Source organism: Gopherus evgoodei, chromosome 11 (assembly GCF_007399415.2).
Source record: "Gopherus evgoodei ecotype Sinaloan lineage chromosome 11, rGopEvg1_v1.p, whole genome shotgun sequence".
Taxonomy (NCBI): Eukaryota; Metazoa; Chordata; order Testudines; family Testudinidae; genus Gopherus; species Gopherus evgoodei.
The window spans coordinates 11,093,999-11,118,113 of NC_044332.1; the positions used below are offsets into that span (position 1 = coordinate 11,093,999).

General features: G+C 44.2%; 1 protein-coding gene across 2 annotated transcripts in view; it reads left to right on the top strand.

Annotated features, from left to right (window-relative positions):
* The first annotated feature begins 3,015 nt into the window (after window positions 1-3,015).
* RAMP1 (receptor activity modifying protein 1) overlaps window positions 3,016-24,115 on the top strand; it is a 121,183-nt gene continuing 100,083 nt past the window's right edge. The window contains exon 1 of one of the 2 annotated variants that reach the window (XM_030580559.1): window positions 3,016-3,471. In XM_030580559.1, the coding sequence (XP_030436419.1) occupies window positions 3,420-3,471 (52 nt within the window). In that variant the 5' untranslated portion in view covers window positions 3,016-3,419. The other variant, XM_030580560.1, reaches the window with a different exon arrangement.

Below are 24,115 nucleotides of genomic sequence, written 5' to 3' on the forward strand. Positions count from 1 at the left end.
ACTCCTGTGCACCATCAGCCTTTACCACCTGGAGGAGCTGGGATTTTTTTTTTAAATTGATTTTTCACAGAAATGGAAAGGACAAAAAGGTAAATGATTTAAAACATGTACATGAACACCAGAGTTATGAACTAACCAGTCAGCCACACACTTCCCTGGGAACCAGAAGTAGACAATCACATGCTTCAGAGGATCTGAAATCGAATTATGCAGGTTTTCAGCTCCTCAAAGCTACCCGACCAAACAGTACTACATAGACATAGTAGTAAGTCCCCAAACAGTACTACATAGTAAGGTACCCGCTTTTCTTTTACACAAATGCAAAGGGTATGTAATTTTTAATTATTTATGGCATCATGTAGCTACCAGGATTTATGCAGGACTCTGAGTCACAGGGCTGGGTTCTACTTAAAAGCGGGATGAGACCTTATGGCCCAATGATTTTAGGTGTAAGAATTCAGTTGTGGTGGTCGAATCATGGTCAGTTATTTACTTGCCAAAGAACAATACTGAATGTGTGCCACAAGTTTTATAGTATCAGAGAGGTAGTCGTGTTAGTCTGGATCTGTAAAAGCAGCAAAGAGTCCTGTGGCACCTTATAGACTAACAAACGTTTTGGAGCATGAGCTTTCGTGAGTGAATACCCACTTCGTCAGATGCATGTAGTGGAAATTTCCAGGGGCAGGTATATATATGCAGCAAGCTAGAGATAATGAGGTTAGTTCAATCAGGGAGGATAAGGCCCTGTTCTAGCAGTTGAGGTGTGAAAACCAAGGGAGGAGAAACTGGTTTTGTAGTTGGCAAGCCATTCATAGTCTTTGTTTAATCCTGAGCTGATGGTGTCAAATTTGCAGATGAACTGAAGCTCAGCAGTTTCTCTTTGAAGTTTTTTTGCTGCAGGATGGCCACCTTAAGGTCTGCTATAGTGTGGCCAGGGAGGTTGAAGTGTTCTCCTACAGGTTTTTGTATACTGCCATTCATCCTTTTCCATACAGACTGTCCAGGTTGGCCGATGTACATAGCAGAGGGGCATTGCTGGCATATGATGGCGTATGTTACGTTGGGGGATGTGCAAGTGAATGAACCGGTGATGGTGTGGCTGATCTGGTTAGGTCCTGTGATGGTGTCGCTGGTGTAGATATGCGGGCAGAGTTGGCATCGAGGTTTGTTGCATGGATTGGTTCCTGAGCTACAGTTACTATGGTGCAGTGTGCAGTTACTGGTGAGAATATGTTTCAGGTTGGCAGGATGTCTGTGAGCGAGGACTGGCCTGCCACCCAAGGCCTGTGAAAGTGTGGGATCATTGTCCAGGATGGGTTGTAGATCCCTGATGATGCGTTGGAGGGGTTTTAGCTGGGGACTGTATGTGATGGCCAGTGGAGTTCTGTTGGTTTCTTTCTTGAGTTTGTCTTGCAGTAGGAGGCTTCTGGGTAGACGTCTGGCTCTGTTGATCTGTTTCCTTATTTCCTCGTGCAGGTATTGTAGTTTTGAGAATGCTTGGTGGAGATTTTGTAGGTACTGGATTGTAGTTTCCTCAGGAAACCTACCGACCGCTGCACCTACCTTCATGCCTCCAGCTTCCATCCAGGGCACATCACACGATCCATTGTCTACAGCCAAGCACTGAGGTACAACCGCATCTGCTCTAACCCCTCAGACAGAAACCAACACCTACAAAATGATCCCACACTTTCACAGGCCTTGGGTGGCAGGCCAGTCCTTGCCCACAGACAACCTGCCAACCTGAAACATATTCTCACCAGTAACTGCACACCGCACCATAATAACTCTAGCTCAGGAACCAATCCATGCAACAAACCTTGATGCCAACTCTGCCCGCATATCTACACCAGCGACACCATCACAGGACCTAACCAGATCAGCCACACCATCACCGGTTCATTCACTTGCACATCCCCCAATGTAACATACGCCATCATATGCCAGCAATGCCCCTCTGCTATGTACATCGGCCAAACTGGACAGTCTCTATGGAAAAGGATGAATGGCAGTATACAAAAACCTGTAGGAGAACACTTCAACCTCCCTGGCCACACTATAGCAGGGGGCCATCCTGCAGCAAAAAAACTTCAAAGAGAAACTGCTGAGCTTCAGTTCATCTGCAAATTTGACACCATCAGCTCAGGATTAAACAAAGACTGTAAATGGTTTGCCAACTACAAAACCAGTTTCTCCTCCCTTGGTTTTCACACCTCAACTGCTAGAACAGGGCCTTATCCTCCCTGATTGAACTAACCTCATTATCTCTAGCTTGCTGCATATATATACCTGCCCCTGGAAATTTCCACTACATGCATCTGAGGAAGTGGGTATTCACCCGGGAAAGCTCATGCTCCAAAACGTCTGTTAGTCTATAAGGTGCCACAGGATTCTTTGCAAGTTTTATAGCACTATTTAAAAAGCGTAGCGATGGCATTTAGCTGGGAAAAGTGGGATGCCCTATGGCCTTTGCCTTTAAAGCTAACATGCCTGAAATTATTATTAGTGAAAGTTATTTATGGTAATGATTATATATCTGGCAACCCTCATACACCTGGAGAGGTGGTAAAATCACAGCTTCAACCTGGCCCTTTCACTTGGGCACCCTGGCTGTGTCCCAATGCCGAAGGAGGTTAGCTATTTATACTGCATGTTGTCAATTGCATCCTCCCCATGGCAGGCACCTAGTGTGACCAGACAGCAAGTGTGAAAAATCGAGACAGGGATGGGGGTGAGGGTAATAGGAGCCTATATAAAAAAAGACCCAAAAATCAGGACTGTGCCTATAAAATTGGGACATCTGGTCACCCTACGGCCACCCAGCCCTGTCCCTTGCTGGATTTCCCTTCCCCATAGCGGTAGGGACCTGCCTATCAGTCCCTTCTCCGTGGGATGCTGAGCCCGGCGCTCTCCGCCCGCACCTGGGCGCTGCTGCTGGCAGAGCCGAGGGGCTGGCGGCTGTGACGGGACGGACGCTGCTGATTTTGTGCCTAGTTTGTAAATCGCTGGCGCAGTTGACAGCGTCGGTCCGTCTATTTTTAAAAGCTCAGGTTGTGCTAAACATAGATCCGCCCCTTGCTGTTCACACTCGGCGCTGCCCCGCCAGCGCCTCAGTCGGACCCTGCCGCGGCCAAGGGGGCCGGGATCGGCTCGCCAGTGGCAACCAAACCAGAGCTTCGCAGGGGTGTCCCACCCCCCGAAACTCACCGGGCGCTGCAGCTAGTGTCCATTGGCCGCTCGCTCCCCGGGGGCCAAGTCATTTACCTCCCCACCTGGGGGATGTTACTTTGTTCTTAATTACTCGGCAGGCAGGATCTCCCCACCCAGCGGCGTCTCTTCCGGCCCATGGGGGTGTTCACACCGGTTCCGTGGCTCGGCAGAAGCTGATCCGAAGTCGGGTTTGTGGCATAACTTGGATCATGGCGCTGGAGCTGACTTTCATCCCGAGACGTTTCCTCTGGTTTCTCCTAGGTGAGTGCCTGCCTCCCTGTGGTCCCTGCCCTTTGGGACGCGGTAGAAGCGGCGTTTCTCCCGAAAGGAGTTTACATTGGCTCCGGAGCTGCAATGAGGGGAGGTGAGACCCGCCGATCGCTCCTCACGGGGGAATACGAGCCATTATTCTCATAAGGAAACATGCAAACTGCTTCACGGGGCGGGAAGAATTTGCACCAAAGCTGCGACCTGCCCGCTAGGTTTTGCTGGGGTGTGTTGCCAGCTTTCGGGTCCTGGCGACTCCGCGTGTGAGATTCAGGAACAACTTCGGGGCTTTTGCAGCCCTGTTCGCTGCAGGTTGCTGGCCCGCTGGCTGCTTGGCAGGATTTTTAGCCTCTGGTGACTTTACTGGGTTTTGCTGTTCTCAGGGTGGATCTTAATGCGGAGCTGTTTAATTCGCTAGCTTGAGCAAGCAGTAAAACGAGTTCAATGGTCTCACTCATGGCAAAACCAAACAAACCCGGTTGCGGTTCTCTGGCCGGGTTGTGTGACGAGATCGTGTGGGCTGAGTCAAAATTTACTAGTAAACCAAAATGTGGGGCTCCAAGAGTGGTCAGTTATTCAACATGTGTATTCCTATTCCCAATGCCCAGGCACTGTCACAACCACAAGGGTATTGTCTAGTGGAAACTGAGAGCTCCCTGTTAAATAGTCAGTGAAACAATTTGTCCCCACAGTATGTTTAGGTACAATAGGCAATTGCAAAGACTTTTCACTTTAACTTCCGAAGGGATAACGCTCAGAAAAACGTGTAGTTCTCTCCTGTTTCTCTACACGCTAAATGAACCCTTGGCTAGACGGTCCTGCCATCTCTATCCTGACTTAGCAGGGAGTCGTGGTATTCCTGGCCACAGGAAAACCTCTCCCTTAACAAATGTGCTATAAAAATACTTTAGTGAACCCACTGAACGTACTGCCCTTCAGACACAGTTGGAATTTTTATGCACATGCTGAAATAATTTTTCTTTTGTCCTAAACACTAATATTTTAGGGTAACCAGATGTCCTGAATTTACAGGGACAGTCCCAATTTTGGGGACTTTTCCTTATATAGGCTCCTATTACCCCCCCCCCTCCTGATTTTTCACATTTGCTGTCTGGTCACCCTATATTTGATACCATTCTCATTTTACATTATGCATTGTAACTTCACTAAGTGACAATCATCTACTTTAACTGCAGTCAGAGTGTGAAAGGGTCTGTGTTCTATTTTGAAAGCATATAATGAAAGCGGTGTCTCTATTTAAATAGAGATTAAAATTAAATAACATGGAATTGAACCTAAATGTTTAACTTGGCTCCCAACCTGTCAGCTGGTAATGTCACCCGGATCAATCTGCTTTAGATGTCCTTTTCTACTTGAAGGAAGGTCTGCTTTCTAAAGCAGGCTATGCTTACAGTTCTTTCTGTTGTAAAAAATTTCTCAAAGATTTATAAATGGATTGTTCTACAGTTGTCTTCCTATGTCTCTATTTCTGACACACATGCATTTAGAGGGCCCAACTGGAATGACCTATTTTGAGAAATGTTTATCCCATTAAGACTGGGATTCCATAGCATATAGTTCATTTTAAGTCTATCTCTTTAAAATTAGTTTGTCTGGCAATTCTTTCTGTTTCTCGCTTAATTATTTTCATGTGGCATCATGTGTCTCCCTGTTCTTGTTAACAGAATTACAGATGCAACAGGTAGAAACTCGTCTGCTATTTGGCCGTAAGTGCTTGAGAGTCAGTGGCAAAAAGCTTTGAAGGATAATCTATCTGGTATTCTTTGTAATAATGAATATATTTATTTTAGATTACTTAAATATTCAAAGAAAAGCCATATTAGAATCATTGTGATACTGACTTGAAATACAAAAATCTTGAGGAAATGTACATTTCTGTTTTTCCTGCCTTCAGTTCTTCCTTGTTGTTTTCCTCCTCAGAACCATAGTAAATAATGTATTGCGCTGTCTTATCTGTATAGTGTAATTAACTATTTACCACTTTTTAGCTTGTGACTATTCACAAGGAAATAGTAGACAGCACAAGTTAGGCAAAACTTATTCTCCATGTTTAGTTTTAGAGACATCCTCATTGTACATGACTAAATAGTAAGTTGTCCTATTCAGAAACTATGGTATAAACAATACACAGGGAACCCTAACATTATTGCCCATACATAGTCATTCTCATTTACAATTGTTCCGATGCTTTATTTTAGACTAGAAATCTGATTGTCAGTCTTTATCAAAGCTGATGGTAAGAAGACTGTCAATAATGTGTTGGCTGCAACTTTGTTTTATATTCTAGAAAATCTTAAACTGAATATTATGACAACATAAATCGGTCAAATCAGTGATAGCACTATGCCCGTGTTGGGCCCAATCGTACAAAGTGCTGAGCCTCTAATTAACTTCACTCCATCTCATGGAAGTGGACCTACACATGTCATTTATTATTCTACAGTTAGCATTGCCTTTTGGTAAAATCATCCTGGCCATAAAGTCACCAGTCTAGATAACTGATTGAAAAGCCTCAGGTCCACTGTGTAAAACCTGCCTATAGTGTGCAATAAACAACAGCTTCAGTAATAATTTGTTCAGTTCCCAGGTATTATCTCTTGGTTATGCTCATGGTGCAAATATATTGGATTCCTTTGTTGCACATATTTATATGATATTTGTCTCTGCTCTGTTAGACGGAAGGTGTGGTAGTGTACGGCAATTTAAGCATTGGTTCAGAAATACCTTTACTACATATGTAATGTGACACCTTGGCTGTGGGGATGAAACCTGGGACCTCTGGATTCAAAAGCATATGAGCCCCAATTGCCTGAGCTAAAAGATCCAGCTCTGTTAGCTGAAAACCAGTAGCTGACTTGTAAAACTACGTTGGGAAGCTCTCCCAATTGTGTAAACATAGGTTAGACACAGCAGCATAGGTGCAAATCCTGGCAGGATCAACTCAGCCCTTCTTTCTGTGCCAGATACATTTGAGCCCGATGCAGATGATTGCTCAGGTGTCATTCAGATATGAGCCCTTACAAAACAGTAGCGACCAGAACACTGACTCTCTAAAAATAATCTCACTCAGCAGATCTGATACCGGTTTGTATCCTGAGGCAACTGTTTACAGTAGTGATAAAAATAAGCTTTTATTATCCATCCCGCAGAAATAACACAGCTATGAGAAAGTGAATTGTGTTCTCTCTCGACTGTGTACCATTACCAGTAATACAGGTTATGCAGGCCCAATTCGTCCCTCAGTTACACCTGCACAACTCCATGTAAGCATTTATGGGGCTGCACAAATGTAACCCTGGGTAAAATTCAACCTGCAGAATCTTTATTACTAGCGATGATGGATGAGCCAGAAATAATTCAACTTGACTCAGATCCCAGGTGGAGATTACAGGGCTGGCAGTTTTTTGTGGGCGGGGGGGAATTGTTTTACAGTACTTGTAAATTGAGCAAATGTGCTTTGCAAATCACTGAGACGCAATAACATGACTCCTACCTGACGCTTTTTCTACAATGTTACTTTAAAAACAGGATCGTCCCTATTTTGCATTGATACTAAGAAGGCAGGATTTTTCTTTTTGTTTTGTGTTTTATTTTACTAAGAAAAAGGTTCTTGTTTGGATTAATGGCCAAAATTTCTCCTCCCCCTCACTATTGTACACTGTACCAGGTGGATGCTATTTTCCAGAGGTACTGCCCGTATGTATTAGCCAGTTGCTCGAGATCTTTTAAAGTGAAGGGTGGTGGAAAAACGTATCAGTATAAATAAGTGAGAGAGGAATATTTGATGGTATAAAGGTTTTACTGGCTTGAGTTTGGGGTCGCTGCATGCCTCACAAATAAGTTCTGCAGAGTATCCCAAACAAGTGCTTGGCACCATAGTGCTCCATCATGTGTTCTGTAAAAAGATCACAATTAAAAGATTAGAAACCTTTAAAAGTGACTTAAAATGGCTCATCTGACCATATAAATATCATGACTCTGGAGTCAATTTACCTCTGGACCTTCCATGGGTAGAACCAAGTTCTATGTGCACCACCAAGAGTTAGGAATGTTGGTATAAAACTGACATTTCTGGCAATTCAGGGTTGTTGGGGTATTTAACTTTAATCTTTCACTGAGTCCTCAGACTAATGTAATGGGGATAGGGGAAGAGAGAAATTTTACATCTGAGGGAAAGAAGGAAACTTTTTTTGTGACAGGTTGACTTAAAAATACATGATAGCTGCTTAAAGCTGCTCAGGTATGTGGAATTTTAGACAGGCCTGATAGAGATGGATTAGTGAGCAGAGCACAGGTGCAATGGCTCAAGGTTATGTGCTAAATGCAGTTTATTACATGGGTATTATATCTACAGATGCACAGAAAGAGGTAATGTGAAACAGGTACTTCTGTTACACAAACACACCCGGATGATCGTGATCATATTCTCACTTTTTTTCCCGTAACTTTTTAATACCACAGATTAATAGATTCTAAAGCCAGAAGGGATCATTCTGGTCATCTAGTCTGACCTCCTGCAAAACCCAGCCATAGAATCTCAACCAGTAATTTCTGCATGAAGATGATAACCTCTGAGCTGTAGCATATCTTTTAGAAAGAGATCTATTCTTGATTTAGAGACTTAGTGTGGAGAATCCACCAGATCTCTAGGTAAGCTGTTCCACCGGTTAATTACCCTTATAATTAGAATTGGGAGGCCTTGTTTCCTATAGGCTTCCTACACATGAAATGAAAAACAAAAATAAAATGGGTTCAGTTCTTAAAAATAAAAACATCTCTGGAATGTAACCATTTCAGTTTACATATTACATCAATAGCTCCCAGTTCTGTATAGTTAAATAAAGTGGTGATTGCATTTGATTGTGCACTGATGGGGCAGTAGCCTGCTTAACATCGACTAGTAGGAATCTACTGGGCTTTGAGCAATTTAATGACATCAATTAACTCTGCAATGTTGTTGAACTAAATATCCTTTAAATACTGATACGTTAATCTCTTCTGTGTAAGTGCCCTGTAGATTGTGGATGACTAACAAATACCATGACCTGGAATGAAATTAGAAGTCTTGTAAATTATCATTAAGAATGGGACTGACACTTTTCAGACTTTCAGCTGCTGTAAAATCAATTATAGATTTTCTAATTATAGATTTGAGAAGATCTTGGAATCATGAAAATGCAGATTCTGATTTATTATTAAACTGTAGCAAGTTCTTTTTACCATAGCAACTGGCTATAGATCTGAAACCAGACCGTGAGATATTATGTATTTAAATGAAAATGGTTTATATTCACTTATGACAGAGAAATAGTCTTAGTAGAGCTGGTTGAGAAATGATTTTTTTCCTGCTAAATTTTTTTGACAAAAAATGAAAAGAAAAAAAGAAGAACATTTTGGGGGTTTCATCAAAAAAAGAAAAAGCTGGAAACTGAATCTTTCTTTTTTTGCTTTGAAGTTTTTCATTTTTGACAAAAACCTAATTTTTTTAATGTGGAAATTTTTGACAAATGCGTTTTGTTAAAAAGCCATTTGGGGCGGGGGAGTGAAAGGGGAGAGGGATAATGTTTTTATTTATTTTTTTTACAAGCTCTAATTCTTAATTTAAAAAAAGGAGATATACAACTCTGGCTGGTAGAATAGTATCAATTACTATATTCAATATATTTCATGGCTATTCATCAAACTGTTTGTTCTGTTAATGCTTTATGAGATATTTTACCAACTTTGCATCTGAATAGAATTCAGCAAGTTGGTTGTTCTCTGATTACCACTGAAATTTTCTAGTGATGTATTTGTGAATATGAATTCCTGATATTTGACTAGCCCTTGGTTCAGTGTAGTCTTTTTGTGCAGACCACATTTTCACCCCCAAATCTCTCCATATTGGGGTATATTGCACATGTTTAAAACACTGTTTCCCAATGTCCTTATGTAAAAACCACCACATTGCACATCTTTACACGGTTGTGACTTCCATATATTTGTTTTTCCTGAAATTCATTTGATACTTTTTGTAAAACTAATCTAGTTTTGAAAACTAAGTCGACATCTGTCAGTTCTACACTTCAGTAACTAGTATTAATCAGTCTAGATTTTTGGCATCATATTCTTTGTTTACATTTTAAAAACAACTCCAAAGCATGAATTTAGCGCTGGCAATAGGTGCCAGAGTGAATGCGATAGAAACTGAAGTCCTCTCTTTATCTGTAAAACAGAAGCATCTTGTTCTGACCAGATCCCTTTTAGGTCTGAAATGACAATTGTATACGTTCAAGCCTTGGCTTTCTTCTGCCAACTGCGATGGTTGTTAACAAAATGTGGACATAAGGAAGCAGAATGAGATCACTAGCTCATTTCATGCAGAGCAACAAACAGGCATTTGGTGGTGATACTGTCAGGTCTGATTTGATCTAGGGGTTGGTGAAGAAAATGGAGTTAAACTTTGGCCAGATTCTCAAACTGCACAAAACCTAGTGCCAGTTTAAAAATCAATTTTTTCTAGTAGTTTAATCAAAGGTGAATCAATTTAAAAAAAAAAAAGCCATGCTATGTTTCGAGGAGAGAACAATCCCAATATTGTTTTGTTTTGTTGTTTTTTTAATGCCAAACTTCCCCTCCCTCTCTCTGTTCCTTTCTATAATCTATTTCTAGTTGGTTTTCACTCTGACTGATTTCTGATCCACTTTATACCCATTTTTGTCTACTTCTCCCCCCCCCCCCCACTGTCTGTCCTTAACAGAATGTGAGCCTAGTAACACTCAAGTCAAACTGTCAAACCTTTAATGTTCAAGTGGGTTCAAAATAAGTTTGCCCATCCTTTGTTATCAGTCCTTTGAGTCATCTGTTGCTGTAGTATCAAATTCAGAATGTGCATAATTTTTGTTAGCTATCTAATTTGTTATATGGCCCCCATTACTACAGTATCTGAGCACAGCAGAAGAAGAAGAGCAGTCTCCTGTGGGCTCTGAAAACTCACTGTATTATCACATTTAACAGGAATGATCTTTATCAGAACACGTCTTCCACAGTAAATTGACCCGTCTAGATTCCTAAGTATCAGAATCAGAGCATGTGTCCCAGCCAACTCAGCAATGGTTTAAGCTAACAGAAATGAGAGCAGTGTCTTCCTTAGGATTACCACAGTGATTCAAAGCAGGAACAGTGCCTTCATTAGTATTTGAATAGCATCTAGTGCTTGAGTTGGAGAGTAATTTTCCATCAACATAATTTTTTCAACAGAAAATGTTGTTTTTCTTTCTTTCTTTTTTTTTTCTGGAACTTTTTGATTTATTTATTTATTTATTTGGTTTTTTGAAATGAGCGCATGTCATAACCTTAGTCCCAGATCTGGACCTTAGCGTCCAAAATATGGGGGTTAGCATGAAAACCTCCAAGCTTAGCTACCAGCTTGGACCTGGTACTTGCTGCCACCACCCAAAAAATTAGAGTGTTTTGGGGCACTCTGGTCCCCCTGAAAAACCTTCCCTGGGGACCCCAAGACCCAAATCCCTTGAGTCTCACAACAAAGGGAAATAATCCTTTTTCCCTTCCCCCCTCCAGGTGCTCCTGGAGAGATACACAGACACAAGCTCTGTGAAACTACACAGAGTGACTCCCCCTCTCTGTTCCCAATCCTGGAAACAAAAAGAACTTTCCTATTCCCCCAGAGGGAATGCAAAATCAGGCTAGCAAATCCAACACACACACAGATCTCCCCCCTGATTTCTTCCTCCCACCAATTCCCTGGTGAGTACAGACTCAATTTTCCTGAAATTTCCCAGTAAAGAAAACTCCAACAGGTCTTAAAAGAAAGCTTTATATAAAAAAAGAAAGAAAAATACATACAAATGGTCTCTCTGTATTAAGATGACACAACACAGGGCAATTGCTTAAAAGAATATTGAATAAACAGCCTTATTCAAAAAGAATACAAATCAAAGCACTCCAGCACTTATATTCATGCAAATACCAAAGAAAAGAAACCATATAACTTACTATCTGATCTCTTTGTCCTTACACTTAGAAACAGAAGATTAGAAAACAGAACTACTTCTCCAAAGCTCAGAGAAAGCAGGCAGACAGAAACACAAAGACCTCAGACACAAACTTCCCTCCACCCAAAGTTGAAAAATTCCGGTTTCCTGATTGATTCTCTGGTCAGGTGTTTCAGGTGAAAGAGACATTAACCCTTAGCTATCTGTTTATGACAGCCCAATATTTTTGTTTTCTGTCATTTTGATATTAAACTGTATTAACCTAGGGTGAAGCCTCATGGGAGTTGTAGTTCAGGTACTTCATGCTCCTACTCTCAATTATAGGGCTACTTGGACGGAAAATATCTCCCATGATGCGCTGAGCAGTGTGGTGCAGCGTGGGAGTCCTATGACTGTAATAAAGCTTGAGAGATGCAATCTGGCCAGAGAGCCTGGCCGATAAGGAAGAATGAAGGCATGAGGCACCACTCAATCACAGGTCTCACTACTAGTCCACCCAGCTTCAGGTTCTGCTCCCCTTAGTCATGCACCTGGGCTCATTGGGCCAGAGCTTGGATTCTCACTGGAATTTCTTGTCCATGTCTGTTGCATGCATGGAAGAAAATGGGTTCTATATCTGGTAGCCAGAAGATTTTATGTTCTTGTGTGTGCACATATGTTTCTGTGTGCAGGCTGGTGGTTAAAGTTTTAGTTTCAGTGTAGCTGTGCAGTCTACATCAACTAAGAAACTGGTCCTCTGTTTCTTTCTCTGAATTAAAATTCCCATTTGAGGGAAATAAATTATGTTTTGTTTAAATGGTGAACTCTTTTCTAATGTAAAGTTTCTAATCATCGTACAACAGAACTTGGCTATTGAATGTGAATATTGTTATGGTTAAACTTGTTTTAACTTGGCTTTTTGAACACACAACATTTTGGATCAGGCATTTAGAAAATATTGCAAAGGATTCTGAGCTTCATTTTCAGCCATGGTAGTGTGAAGTTAGGTAATGCCTGGACATGCTTTGCTTTCATCATGGCCATTGTTAAAATAGCCTTATTTCTGAGTCAAAGAAACTTGCTGAGAGGAGCAATATGCTGCATCACGAGCAACACCGAATGTGAGTTCCCCATGTTACAATTCAACACAGATAAAAGAGGGGCAAATTGCTAAAATAATTTCAACCTGCGTTCTGATCCTGAACATGAAATATATTGATGAAGAATCCTGTGACACCTTATAGACTAACAGACATATTGGAGCACAAGCTTTCGCGTGTAGTCTGACAAAGTGGATATTCCAGGGCCGCCCAGAGGATTCAGGGGGCCTGGGGCAAAGCAATTTTGGGGGCCCCTTCCAGAAAAAAATTGCAATATTATATTCTCATGGGGGCCCCTGCAGGGCCCAGGCAAATTGCCCCACTTGCTCCCTGCCAGAGGCAGCGCTGGGAAAAATAAACCTTCCGCATCTCGGCACAAATCCAGCTTTGAGAAAACTTCTTTACAAGGTATCGCTGGTTCTCATTATCAGCTAGTGCTAAAAGGTACTAAAGCTCATTAAAAGGGCTGGACAAATATTTTCCGTCAAAACTTTTTTTGGATCAAAAACTAGGGGTTTTTAAAAAGCAAAAAAAAATCACGGACAATGTCTGCTTTCCTTCAAAATTTGTTGTGGTTTTTTTTAATTAAAAAGCTGAAATTAGTCTACCAAAACCTGAATATGGTTTGGGGTTTCAGAAGTGTGCGGCCAAATGTTTGCTGCTTGCTTTGCTGATTGTTTACAGGAACACTAAAAAATTCTGCTTAAAAAGATCCAAAACTTTTGAACCACCTCAGCTTGTGACCAAACGCCTGAGCCCATCCAGTCAGAGATTTTTCCAGGTTTTTGTACTCTGCTGGCATTCTTGACTCATATCTGTCTCCATAACTTTGGGTTCATTTAGGTTAGAACATAAGAACAGCCATACTGGGTCAAACCAAAGGTCCATCCAGCCCAATATCCTGTCTACTGACAATGGCCAATGCCAAGTGCCCCAGAGGGAGTGAACCTATAGGTAATGATCAAGTGATCTCTCCCCTGCTATCCATCTCCACCCTCTGACAAACAGAGGCTAGGGACACCATTCGTTACCCATCCTAGCTAATAGCCATTAATGGACTTAGCCTCCATGCATTTATCTGTTTCCTAGAGACTGGCTCCATGGAGTCCCTCACAAACTGGAGATGGTTACTGTGGTTTTGTCTTTAGTATAGCTTATGTACATACTCCATGAACTGAGCATTTGAGCTTGTTCCAGAATCTAGGATGAGCCTATGTTGTGAAAACTGACATGCTCAAAATAGCACATGCATGTGAATGGACACAGGGTGCTAAAATTAAATTAACCCAGGGGTTCTCAAACTGGGGGTCGGGACCCCTCAGGGGGTGACAAGGTTATTACTGGGGGTCGCGAGCTGTCAACTTCCACCTCAAACCCTGCTTTGCCTCCAGCATTTATAATAGTGTTAAATATACAAAAAAGTGTTTTCAATGTATGGAGGGGGAGTCGCTCTCAGAGGTTTGCTATGTGAATGGGGTCACCAGGACAAAAAAGTTTGAGAACCACTGAATTAAATCCTCTGAAGCCTCAGGGAATGCCTGGGGGTGAGGGGAGGGGAGGTGTCTACCTTGGTAGGGTCAGGAAGGAGGTAGGTGGTATAGACTATTACTCTTCTCATGTGATCCCTCCCCCAGTGGCTAATTTTAAATGAAGCTACTCTCCCCTGACATGAATCTCCCTATGTCACTGAAATTAAATATAGACTATAATTTGGCATTTGAGAAGTAAAACGGATGGTAGTCCTAATGGAAAAGCTAACAGCTTGGCTTTTCTGCAAGCCTCAAACTGCTGAATGAGCTTTAGAGTAGGGAGGGCTGTGCCTCCCAAACAGCCTGGCCCTGCCCCCTATCTGACCCCCCTACTTCCTGCCCCCCAACTGCCCACCCCCCTCAGAATCCCTGACCTATCCTGTTCCTTGCCCCCTCACCATCCCCAAGAGACCCACCAACACCACCCCGGGACCCCACCCCTGCTCCCTGTCCCCTGACTGCCCCGACCCCTATCCACCCTCCCACTGAGTCTTGACAAACCCCCAGAACACCCACAATCCAACCTCCCCATTCCCTGTCCCCTGACCACCCCCCCTCCTCTGTCCCCTCCCTGTGCCCTGACTGTCCCCAGGACTCCCTGCCCCTTAGCCAACCCCCCCCCAGCCCCGGCCCCTTACCCCTGGCTCCCCGCTCACCTGGAACCTTAGCGCGTTGTATCCAGCAGTGTCCCTGAACAGCGGTGCGGCATGGTTCCGGCGGGGCTCCTGAGCTCCACCCCGCTCAGAACCACATGGTAAGGGGGTGGGGCTGGGAGCTCAGGAGTCCCGCGGGAGCCAAAGTGCACTGCTGTTCAGAGACACTGCTGGATCCGTTGAGGTTCCGGGTGAGGGGCAGAGGCAGGGTCGGGCTAGGGCGGGAGCCTCGCCCGTTCTCTTGGGGGCCCCTGCGGAGCCCAGGGCCTAGAGCAAATTGCCCCACTTGCCTCCCCCTCTGGGCGGCCCTGGGATATTCACCCACAAAAGTTTATGCTCCAATATGTCTGTTAGTCTATAAGGTGCCACAGGACTATCTGTAGCTTTTTACAGATCCAGACTAACACAGCTACCCCTCTGATTCATGAAATAAATTGTGTGTGGAATGAACATTGAGCACAAATGACAGCAGTTAGATGTTTAGCCACCTGTGCTGCAGGCATAATTAGGAAATTACATATTGAAGGCCTAGTTTAGCTATACTGAAAACCCCTTTCTAGTGTAAACTGTCAACTACCCTAGTGGGGACACAACTTGGACCAGCAAAAGAATTCTGAACTCTTTTGCCAGTATAGCTTTTACCAGTACACTGACTGAAATAAGCAATGCCAGCAAAATGACTTTTTTGCTGGTATAACTGGGTCTATATTAGGGGGGTTTGCTGGTATAAAAATGTGGTAAATAATCACACCCCTAACCAGCATTATTATGGTGGAAGGGTACGTCTACAATACCCTCCGGATCGGTGGATAGTGATAGATCTATTGGGGATCGATTTATCGCATGTAGTGTTGACACAATAAATCGGTCCCCGATCGATCTCCCGTACTGAACTCCAGCTCGGCAAGAGGTGGAAGCAAAGTTGACAGGGGAGCCACGGCGTGCCGCAAAGTAAGTAATTTTAATTTGATCTAAGACCAGGCCAAAATGTTTTTATATGTCCCTGCTATTCCTGGCAGGTGCACACAATAAAAATGCAGACCCAGAATTAAGACTATGTCTACATTACAGCTGAGAGTGACCCTCCCTGGCTGGGTAGACTAGCTCAAGCTCGGCTTGAACTAGTGCATAGAAATGCAGTGTGGATGTTGCAGCAGCCCAAGCAGAGGTTCCGACCAGCTGCTGGAGCTCAGCCACAGGGGAGCGGTGTATGTGTCACATGGCTCCGAGCCTGGGTAGTTATCCCATGTCTCAGTCGGTGCCACAGCAGCCCCGCTGCTATTTTTAGTGCAGTAGCTTGAGCTGAGCGAGCGTGAGGCTGTCTCCCTGGGCGGGAGGCTGGCTGCCAGCTGCAGTGTAGATTTATCCTTCCAGGCTGTTTCTAAAAAATGGACAAAAATCTCAAAGCCAGGGAAGGAAACTTGCTATTAATTACTGGGTTAAGACATGCATTTAAAACTAGCTTGAACAGAGTTTGTCCCATTCTGCACTGGGTAGGCTGCACAGTGTCCAGCCCTGATTGTGCTAAGCCCATAATTAGGTTCCATTGAAATTAACTCTGTACTTTCAGTGCTTTGCTGGATCAGTCTTAACTGGTCTGCAACTGAGCTTAACACCCTTGTTAAAGTTAATTGTTCAGTTAATGTAGGTGGGAGACCTAAGCTGGTGAGTGATTTCACTTATTCTCTCTCTGCCTCAGCTTCCCTATCTGGAAAATCAGTTTCGTGCCTACCTAGTGTGAATGAAATGCTTTCTGGTCACCTTCTATGTTAGAATCCATGTGTTTGCTTGTTTTGAAGGGATCCATTTCCCCTTCCATGCACACGAGCCTTATCCAGGCACATTTCCCTTGCTGGAAGGAGATTCTCCCATTAAAAGGAGAACTCAGGGTGGGTTTAGAACATGCAGCCAAACCACAGCCGGAAGAGGCCTCTCCATGGCAGGGACAGGCTGTGCTGTGTGTGATTCTTTCTGCTCAGGCTCCCATGTCATGTGGTGTGGAGTGCAAACTGCTTTGTGCTGACTGGGCAGTTTGGAAATAACCGGAGTCCCCTGTGTTCAGACTTCAGCCATTTTTATCCATGTCCTCATGCACTGGGGTTATCCCTGCTACATCTGGGGCACATTGCAAGTTCCTCCTGGCTCTTGCGTAACTGGAAACCTCCATCCGCTATTCTGTTACCTCTACAAAAACATTGACTCATAGGACTGGAAGGGACCTCGAGAGGTCATCTAGTCCAGTCCCCTGCACTCATGGCAGGACTGAGTATTATCTAGACCATCCCTGACAGATGTTTGTCTAACCCGCTCTTAAAAATCTCCAGTGACAGAGATTCCACAACCTCCCTAGGTCATTTATTCCAGTGCTCAACCACCCTGACAGTAGGAAGATTTTCCTAATGTCCAACCTAAACCTCCCTTGCTGCAATTTAAGCCCATTGCTTCTTGTCCTGTCCTCAGAGGTTAAGAAGAACATTTTTCGCCCTCCTCCTTGTAACAACCTTTTATGTACCTGAAAACTGTTATCATGTCCCCTCTCAGTCTTCTCTTCTTCAGAGTAAACAAACATTTTTTTCTCTCTTTCCTCATAAGCCATGTTTTCTAGAACTTTAATCACTTTTGTTGCTCTTCTCTGGACATATCCTGGTTCTAGACACATTTCCAATGTCCCTCCCTACTCCCCATCCACATTTCATCTGAACCCATTCAGCTAACATGATCTGAAGCTATATTGGGAAGCTGTGGGGGCAAAGGCCCTTACACTACCTTTTATTACTGCATCAGAGATCTTAATGAAATGGCATTACAGGGTCCCATGTTTATTTGCATGACCCTTGAAAGTATGGAGCTTAACAAGATAGTAGAGCATACATATTAGCCTGTAGCAGCTTAGCTGCATTTTTAAAGGGAAAGACTTTGTCCAGCTATCTGGAAGCAAAGGGCTGTTGTCCCTTTAAGGGCTCTCTTGGGGGCGGGTGGTGAAGGGAGAAATGGATCGACAGAAAGGACAGGAAGACTTTGGAAGTAAGTTTTTTTTACTATAGTAATTAAAATGTGTATTTTATGTAAGGGTGGTCTTTTGAATAATTTATTTAAAAAACCATATGTCTGAAGATCCAAGCATTTAAGGCTAAAGATGACTGTGCATTTAAAAATCTATGCAAGGATTTTTTAGAGATGTGATTTTATAATCATCGCCAACTCACTAATGAAATATTTTTAATGCAAATTTTAAACTAAGATCCTGTAGAGTAACATGTTCTGAGTAAATATTACTGTCATGCACAACTGTTTTTGTCAGTATATTCAGAAATTGACAGTATATACCTGGGGGTTGGCAAATGCCTGTAAAATGGCTTCATTACCCCTTGAATGGCTCTTTAACAGTTTGTGTTGTGCTAATAGGTCTGGCAGGCTGGAGGCTTTTTCCCTTTTAACTACTAGATCCACTTCCCAGGAAGACTGGGAGCCTGCAGGAAGGGTCAGAACAGGGTTAGGAAAAGCAGGCGGGTGGACACTGAGACCCAGTGGGGCCCCAAATTTTCAGGTGTCCTACCCAGCTTCCTTTGCCTGAGGATGGCCCTGGGCCGCCCCAACCACCTGGCGTCCTAGGCGACTGCCTAGTTTGCTTAGTAGTTGCACCGGCATTGATGATGAGATAACTGGCTCTGTGGATATGGGGAAAGTGGTGGATGTGATGTATCTTGACTTTAGCAAAGCTTTTGATATGGTCTCCCACAGTATTCTTGCCAGCAAGTTAAAGAAGTATGGACTGGATGAATGGACTATAAGATGGATAGAAAGCTGGCTAGATCGTCGGGCTCAATGGGTAGTGATCAATGGCTCCATGTCTAGTTGGCAGCTGGTTTCAAGCGGAGTGCCCTAAGGGTTGGTCCTAGGGCTGGTTTTGTTTAATATCTTCATTAATGATCTGGAGGATGGCGTGGACTGCACCCTCAGCAAGTTTGCAGATGACACTAAACTGGGAGGAGTGGCAGATACGCTGGAGGGTAGGGATAGGATACAGAGGGACCTAGACTAATTAGAGGATTGGGCCAAAAGAAGTCTGATGAGGTTCAACAAGGACAAGTGCAGAGTCCTGCACTTAGGATGGAAGAATCCCATGCAGTGTTAAGACTAGGAACCGAGTGGCTAAGCAGCAGTTCTGCAGAAAAGGACCTGGAGATTACAGTGGATGAGAAGCTGGATATGAGTCAGCAGTGTGCCCTTGTCAAGAAGGCCAATGGCATATTGGGCTGTATTAGAAGGAGCATTGCCAGTAGATGGAGGGAAGTGATTATTCCCCTCTATTCGGCACTGGTGAGGCCACACCTGGACTATTGTGTACAGTTTTGATTCCCCCCACTGCAGAAGGGATGTGGACAAATTGGAGAGTCCAGCAGAGGACAATGAAAATGATTAGGGGGCTGGGGTGCATGACTTATGAGGAAAGGCTGAGGGAATTGGGCTTATTTAGTCTGCAGAAAAGAAGAGTGAGGGAGGATTTGATAGCAGCCTTCAACTACCTGAAGGGGGTTCCAGAGAGGATGGAGCTCAGCTGTTCTCAGTGGTGGCAGATGACAGAACAAGAAGCAATGGTCTCAAGTTGCAGTGGGGGAGGTCTAGGTTGGATATTAGGAAACACTATTTCACTAGAAGGGTAGTGAAACACTGGAATGGGTTACCTAGGGAGGTGGTGGAATCTCCATCCTTAGAGGTTTTTAAGACCTGTCTTGACAAAGCCTTGGCTGGGATGATTTAGTTGGGAACTGGTCCTGCTTTGAGCAGGGGGTTGGACTAGATGACCTCCTGAGGTCTCTTCCAACCCTGATATTCTATGATTCAGCCTTCACCTGTAACTGGCAGGCAGAGCTGAGTGTGAAACTTGTTTCATTTGCCATTTTGTGTGCAAACTGGAAACTCAACCCAAGTTTCTTGAAGAGCATCTTGGATTCAGCTATGAGCCTGTGTGGCGTAGTGTTGAAACCAGACCATGCTCACGGTGTGCATGTTTCTGAATTTAAACCAGGGCAAACTTAGCAGTTTAGAAAGACTTTCCTTTTTGCTTTGAGTATTGTGGGTTTGCTTGAACCTATTCTATATAGGTTCTTGTATCACACTTGTCAGTGTGGTATCTGAGCACTGTCCCATAGTGCATTAAGCAACATGGCTAAGGTGTCACTTGTCTCTTCTCTCATCTTCTCCACCAGGAGAGAAACATGCGATATGGAGTGACTTGTTCTGAGACTGGTTTTATTATACTGTTGCTATGTATTTATGTTCAAGAAGGCAGGTCAAAGACATGTGCCTTGCAGTTGGAGCAGAAGGTGGTGCAGTTTATGATGGTCCTTCATTCCTGGGAGTGTTCATTCCACAGTCTCAGACCTGCCCCTAAGTTCTGTCTCCTGCACAGATGAGTGTCCCCCCTGCTGTAGAGAGTTCCATTGTGTGAGAGGAGTGAAGTTGTCGATCTCCGTCTCATCCCAGAGCTTTAACCTGATTGTTAAGGGTGTAAATCCGGGCAAATCCCAGGTGAGGGAAAGGTTTCCACAAGCCCCGAAAGCCTGAAAACGCAGAATTCTACTATCTTGGAAGACAACTTGGCTTTATATCAGCTGGCTGGCACAGCTGAGACCACCAGCTGCAATTTTGTTAATTCTTGATGAATTTCCAACCGATCTTTTAGCAGGGCCGAAGGGGCATCACTCCACCAATGCTGAGTCCCTCTAGTACTGTCCTGTTGTACTGATTTTTTTTTTCTCCTAGCAGCAGTGACAGTGCCAAAACCAAAAGGCCCTTGGGGGGCGAGGGGGAAACAACATTTCATTAATATCATTTTAGAAATGGCCTTTCTTCCTGGCCTATTCTACAAGATTTCAGTTGTTGCTGTTCGGAGTCTTGCTGTCTTTGGTTCTGTATTTTATGTCTGTTTCCCATCTGTAGAGAGGTTTGGCTGGGGCTCATCCCTCTCCGTGGTGGCGGGGAACCACACCGTCTCGCTACTTCCTTGCAGTTGCTGACGGGGAATTCTCTCCATGGCAGCAATAGAAGCAAACACAAACACTTATTCGTGCCCGGCCCGTGGTCAGTGGGCAATAGCGAGTCAAGGGCTCAGGCCCTCAAGCAGGGGCTGAGCAAATGCAGGTTAACAACCAGCCCAGAGTCTTGGCTCCAGAAGGGCCTGGGAGAGTGGGAGATGGCCACCCACAAGCTGGGTGGCAGGAAGGATGCAGGCCCTCCCACTCCACTGCTTCCCATCCGGGGGCCGTAGCAGCAGCAGAAGGCCCGCTGCTGAGTCAGTGGGGATCCTGGCCGCAAGACACTGACATAGGCTCTGGCAGTGCTGCAGCCAGACTAGGCTTGACTGCCCCTGGGCTACTTCCGAATTCTCTCTCTGGAAGTACCTGGGTCCGGACAGTGTCCTCTGGGAAGTCAAGCACCATGGGTAACTGGCTAGGCGCAAGCTGGGCAGCTTCTCCGGGCTCTGGTTGGCATTGGGCGTCGGCAGGTCAGGCTAGTCCTCTGATCCGCTGTTGGTCATCGGGGTCTCCCAACCGGGAGCTAGGTCGGAGGCATCTGGCCTCTGCGGCGGCTGCTCCTCGAGTGAGCTCTGGGGTCAGGCTTTTATACTTCCTGTCCTACACTTTGACCTCTGGGGGGCGGGTACAGGACTTGCTGGCTCCACCCACTCTGGTGTCGGGAGGGGCTTCTTCCTCTCCGGGGTGGCGGGGAACCAGACCGCCTCACTACACTGTCCCACACTGCAAGTGAGAACTTTTGAGCCTTGCAGACAGTGACAAAATGAAATGGCTGCTTCTGTAGTTGAGAAGTCACATAGGTCAGAAGAAGAGAGGTCTGAGTCCATCCACAGGAAGTTCTCATGGGCATCTTTGATCTACAGGCTACTTTTTCCAGTAGCAATTAGATGAAGAATCTAATTAATGGACATATTTATGAGTGGGACAAGAGAGGAAGGTATGCAAGGCCTGGTTCATTCTTGGGGCCAAAATCTCTAAATCCTGTCTTTATAAATCAGAATTCCTTGGCAAGATGTAATGTTTTTAATTCGTTCTGAGCTTAGCTCCATGCCATAAAAACCTTCATGTGTTTATTAATAGCATCTGGTTGACTTTGTGGAGTTGATAAGGGTAAATATTGGAACAAGAACAATACTCTGGGAAATGTGTTCATTTTTGTTCACTAATGAAATCATCACAATTAGCCACATGTATGAACAGTTTCAATCCCTCTTGTTATTTGCATACAAAGTATAGCAAGCTTTTTGGGCTGAATTTCTCAATATCTAGATTTCAGTAATGTGCTGCCAGTATTTTACTGAGGGGCTTCTGTAAATTGTTCCTCCTTTTCCTGGCTTAAAGCACACTGGCGACAGGGTTCCTGTGAGCTGACACACAAGAATGGGGCATCTGAGGGAATCTAATTTAAACAAACTATCGCTAAGAAGGGAGGCAGCTCCAGTGGGCCAACGAACGTATCTTAAGTGCACTTTATGGGGAATGTTTATCCTTTGCTCGTGAAAAATGGATGGAAGCTATTGGTAGTGTAGCACGATGTGTAACTTGTGGGATATGAAAGGGGATGAGGGGGAAGAAGGGCTGCAGGCTTTGTAGGGTGGTCTGGCCTTCTGGAACATTTCTGGACGGAGTCTGGTATTTGGTGCAATTGGATCCATCCCAAAAGCAAAATATTTGCTCTTCAAAAGTATTTTTATGAGCTGCAGGCTGATGGGCATTCTCCTGAGGGAGGTCAGAGGGAAATTGATGCCAACTGTCTTTTCAGTTTGGTAGACAACTTTTAACAGAGGGGTCTCCAGCTAGGCCCTTCCAGTTCTTCACTGCTCAGTGTTTTCAGGTTGCTCTTTCCTTGGCTTCACTGCTTCGGACTCCATGGCACAGTTTTCTAAAGAGCTCAGTTCCCACTGAGGCACATAGGGTGCTGAGTGCTTGGCAGTCTAGCCCTGGGCTCCTCTTGAAAATCTCATCCTCTATTAATCGTATACCCCGAGATTCTGCTCAGATGTTGTATCCTAGAAAACCACCCAGATTTCTGTGGCTTGGATACATGCAGAAGCACATCATCTGCATATAGAGAAGACTTGTTTGTCTCCCTGTGGCATCAGTATTCTAATACAACATGCTGAAGCTTCTGTTTGATAGTGTGAATTAAAGTGGACAGAAGAACAGTCCCTTTCTGCAATAAGAATAGCTGTGAGTTAAGGCCAGTCACCCCTAGAAAAACCTGCTGGAGACTGTTTTTGTCCCCTTGCAGAATAGGCAGGAGGTTCATACCCCAGAGTATGCAGATTCTTGAAAGTCAGAGATCATTGCATGGATGCATTGTTCCTTTGTGCTTCTTCCTTACTCCCTTCAGCATGGTTCTACCAGCGCTGTGCTGATAGGACCTTCTCCCGGTCACCACTCTCCCTTGGAACACCCCTTAAAAAGCAGGGGAAGACATGGTGTAGAGCGGCTGTGTGGGAAAGGTAACATCCTCTGGAAGCATTTCTTTCTCAATGGATTCTCTGTTGGTTGCAGTGGGTATTGAGTCAGGCACAATGCATGTACCACAGTAGTCCATGTTAAGAAAGTGCACTCTGTTTGTATATATGTAAATAGTTAATTGATCAGGTGCCAGTAGATGACGCTAAAGAATATGCAGTAGGTTTTGTAGGGTCAGTAAAAGTTGTGCACTGCAAATGGCTCCCATTGTGAGAGGCATTTTGCTGGAACTGGGTAGTGTATTGTGCACCATCACAGTCTGCGGTTAGTGGAAATTAGAAACCTGTAGGCCAAAGCCTTAATATGAGTCATGTGAAGCGGGAAGTGACTACGTGAAAGCACAGTGCTGACCAGAAAAGTTTTATTCTGACAGTTCACTAAGTGGCAGAAGACCAGGATTTGAGATCATGCCAGGTCGTAGTGGCTCCCGTCTGGAACAGTGAGTAACACACAGTGACACTTCAAGGGTAAATGTGTTGCCTGCAGTGCCATACACCACACGCTCCTCTAGGAAAACAAACTGACCTTCCAACTGTAGTCAAAGACACTTCACAAAACACCATTTTCTCAAATGAAACGACGAAGCCAAATCAAGCTAACAGTGTTATGCAAACATAATTTGAATGCTCTCATTTCAGAGCCCTTCTTTTGCTGGCTGGCTGCCCCCCCAGCCCTGAGAAAAGCAATCTATGAGGTGAAAGGCAAATATTTTCAAATCGGGGGGATCTAAATTTAAGTTCTGCATTTGGGCAGCTAACTCAGAGTTTGGTCTTTTTTCCAAAGTTGCTGAGCATCTTGAAATGGGACATCAACAGGCGCTGCCAGTGCTCAGCACCTTTGAAA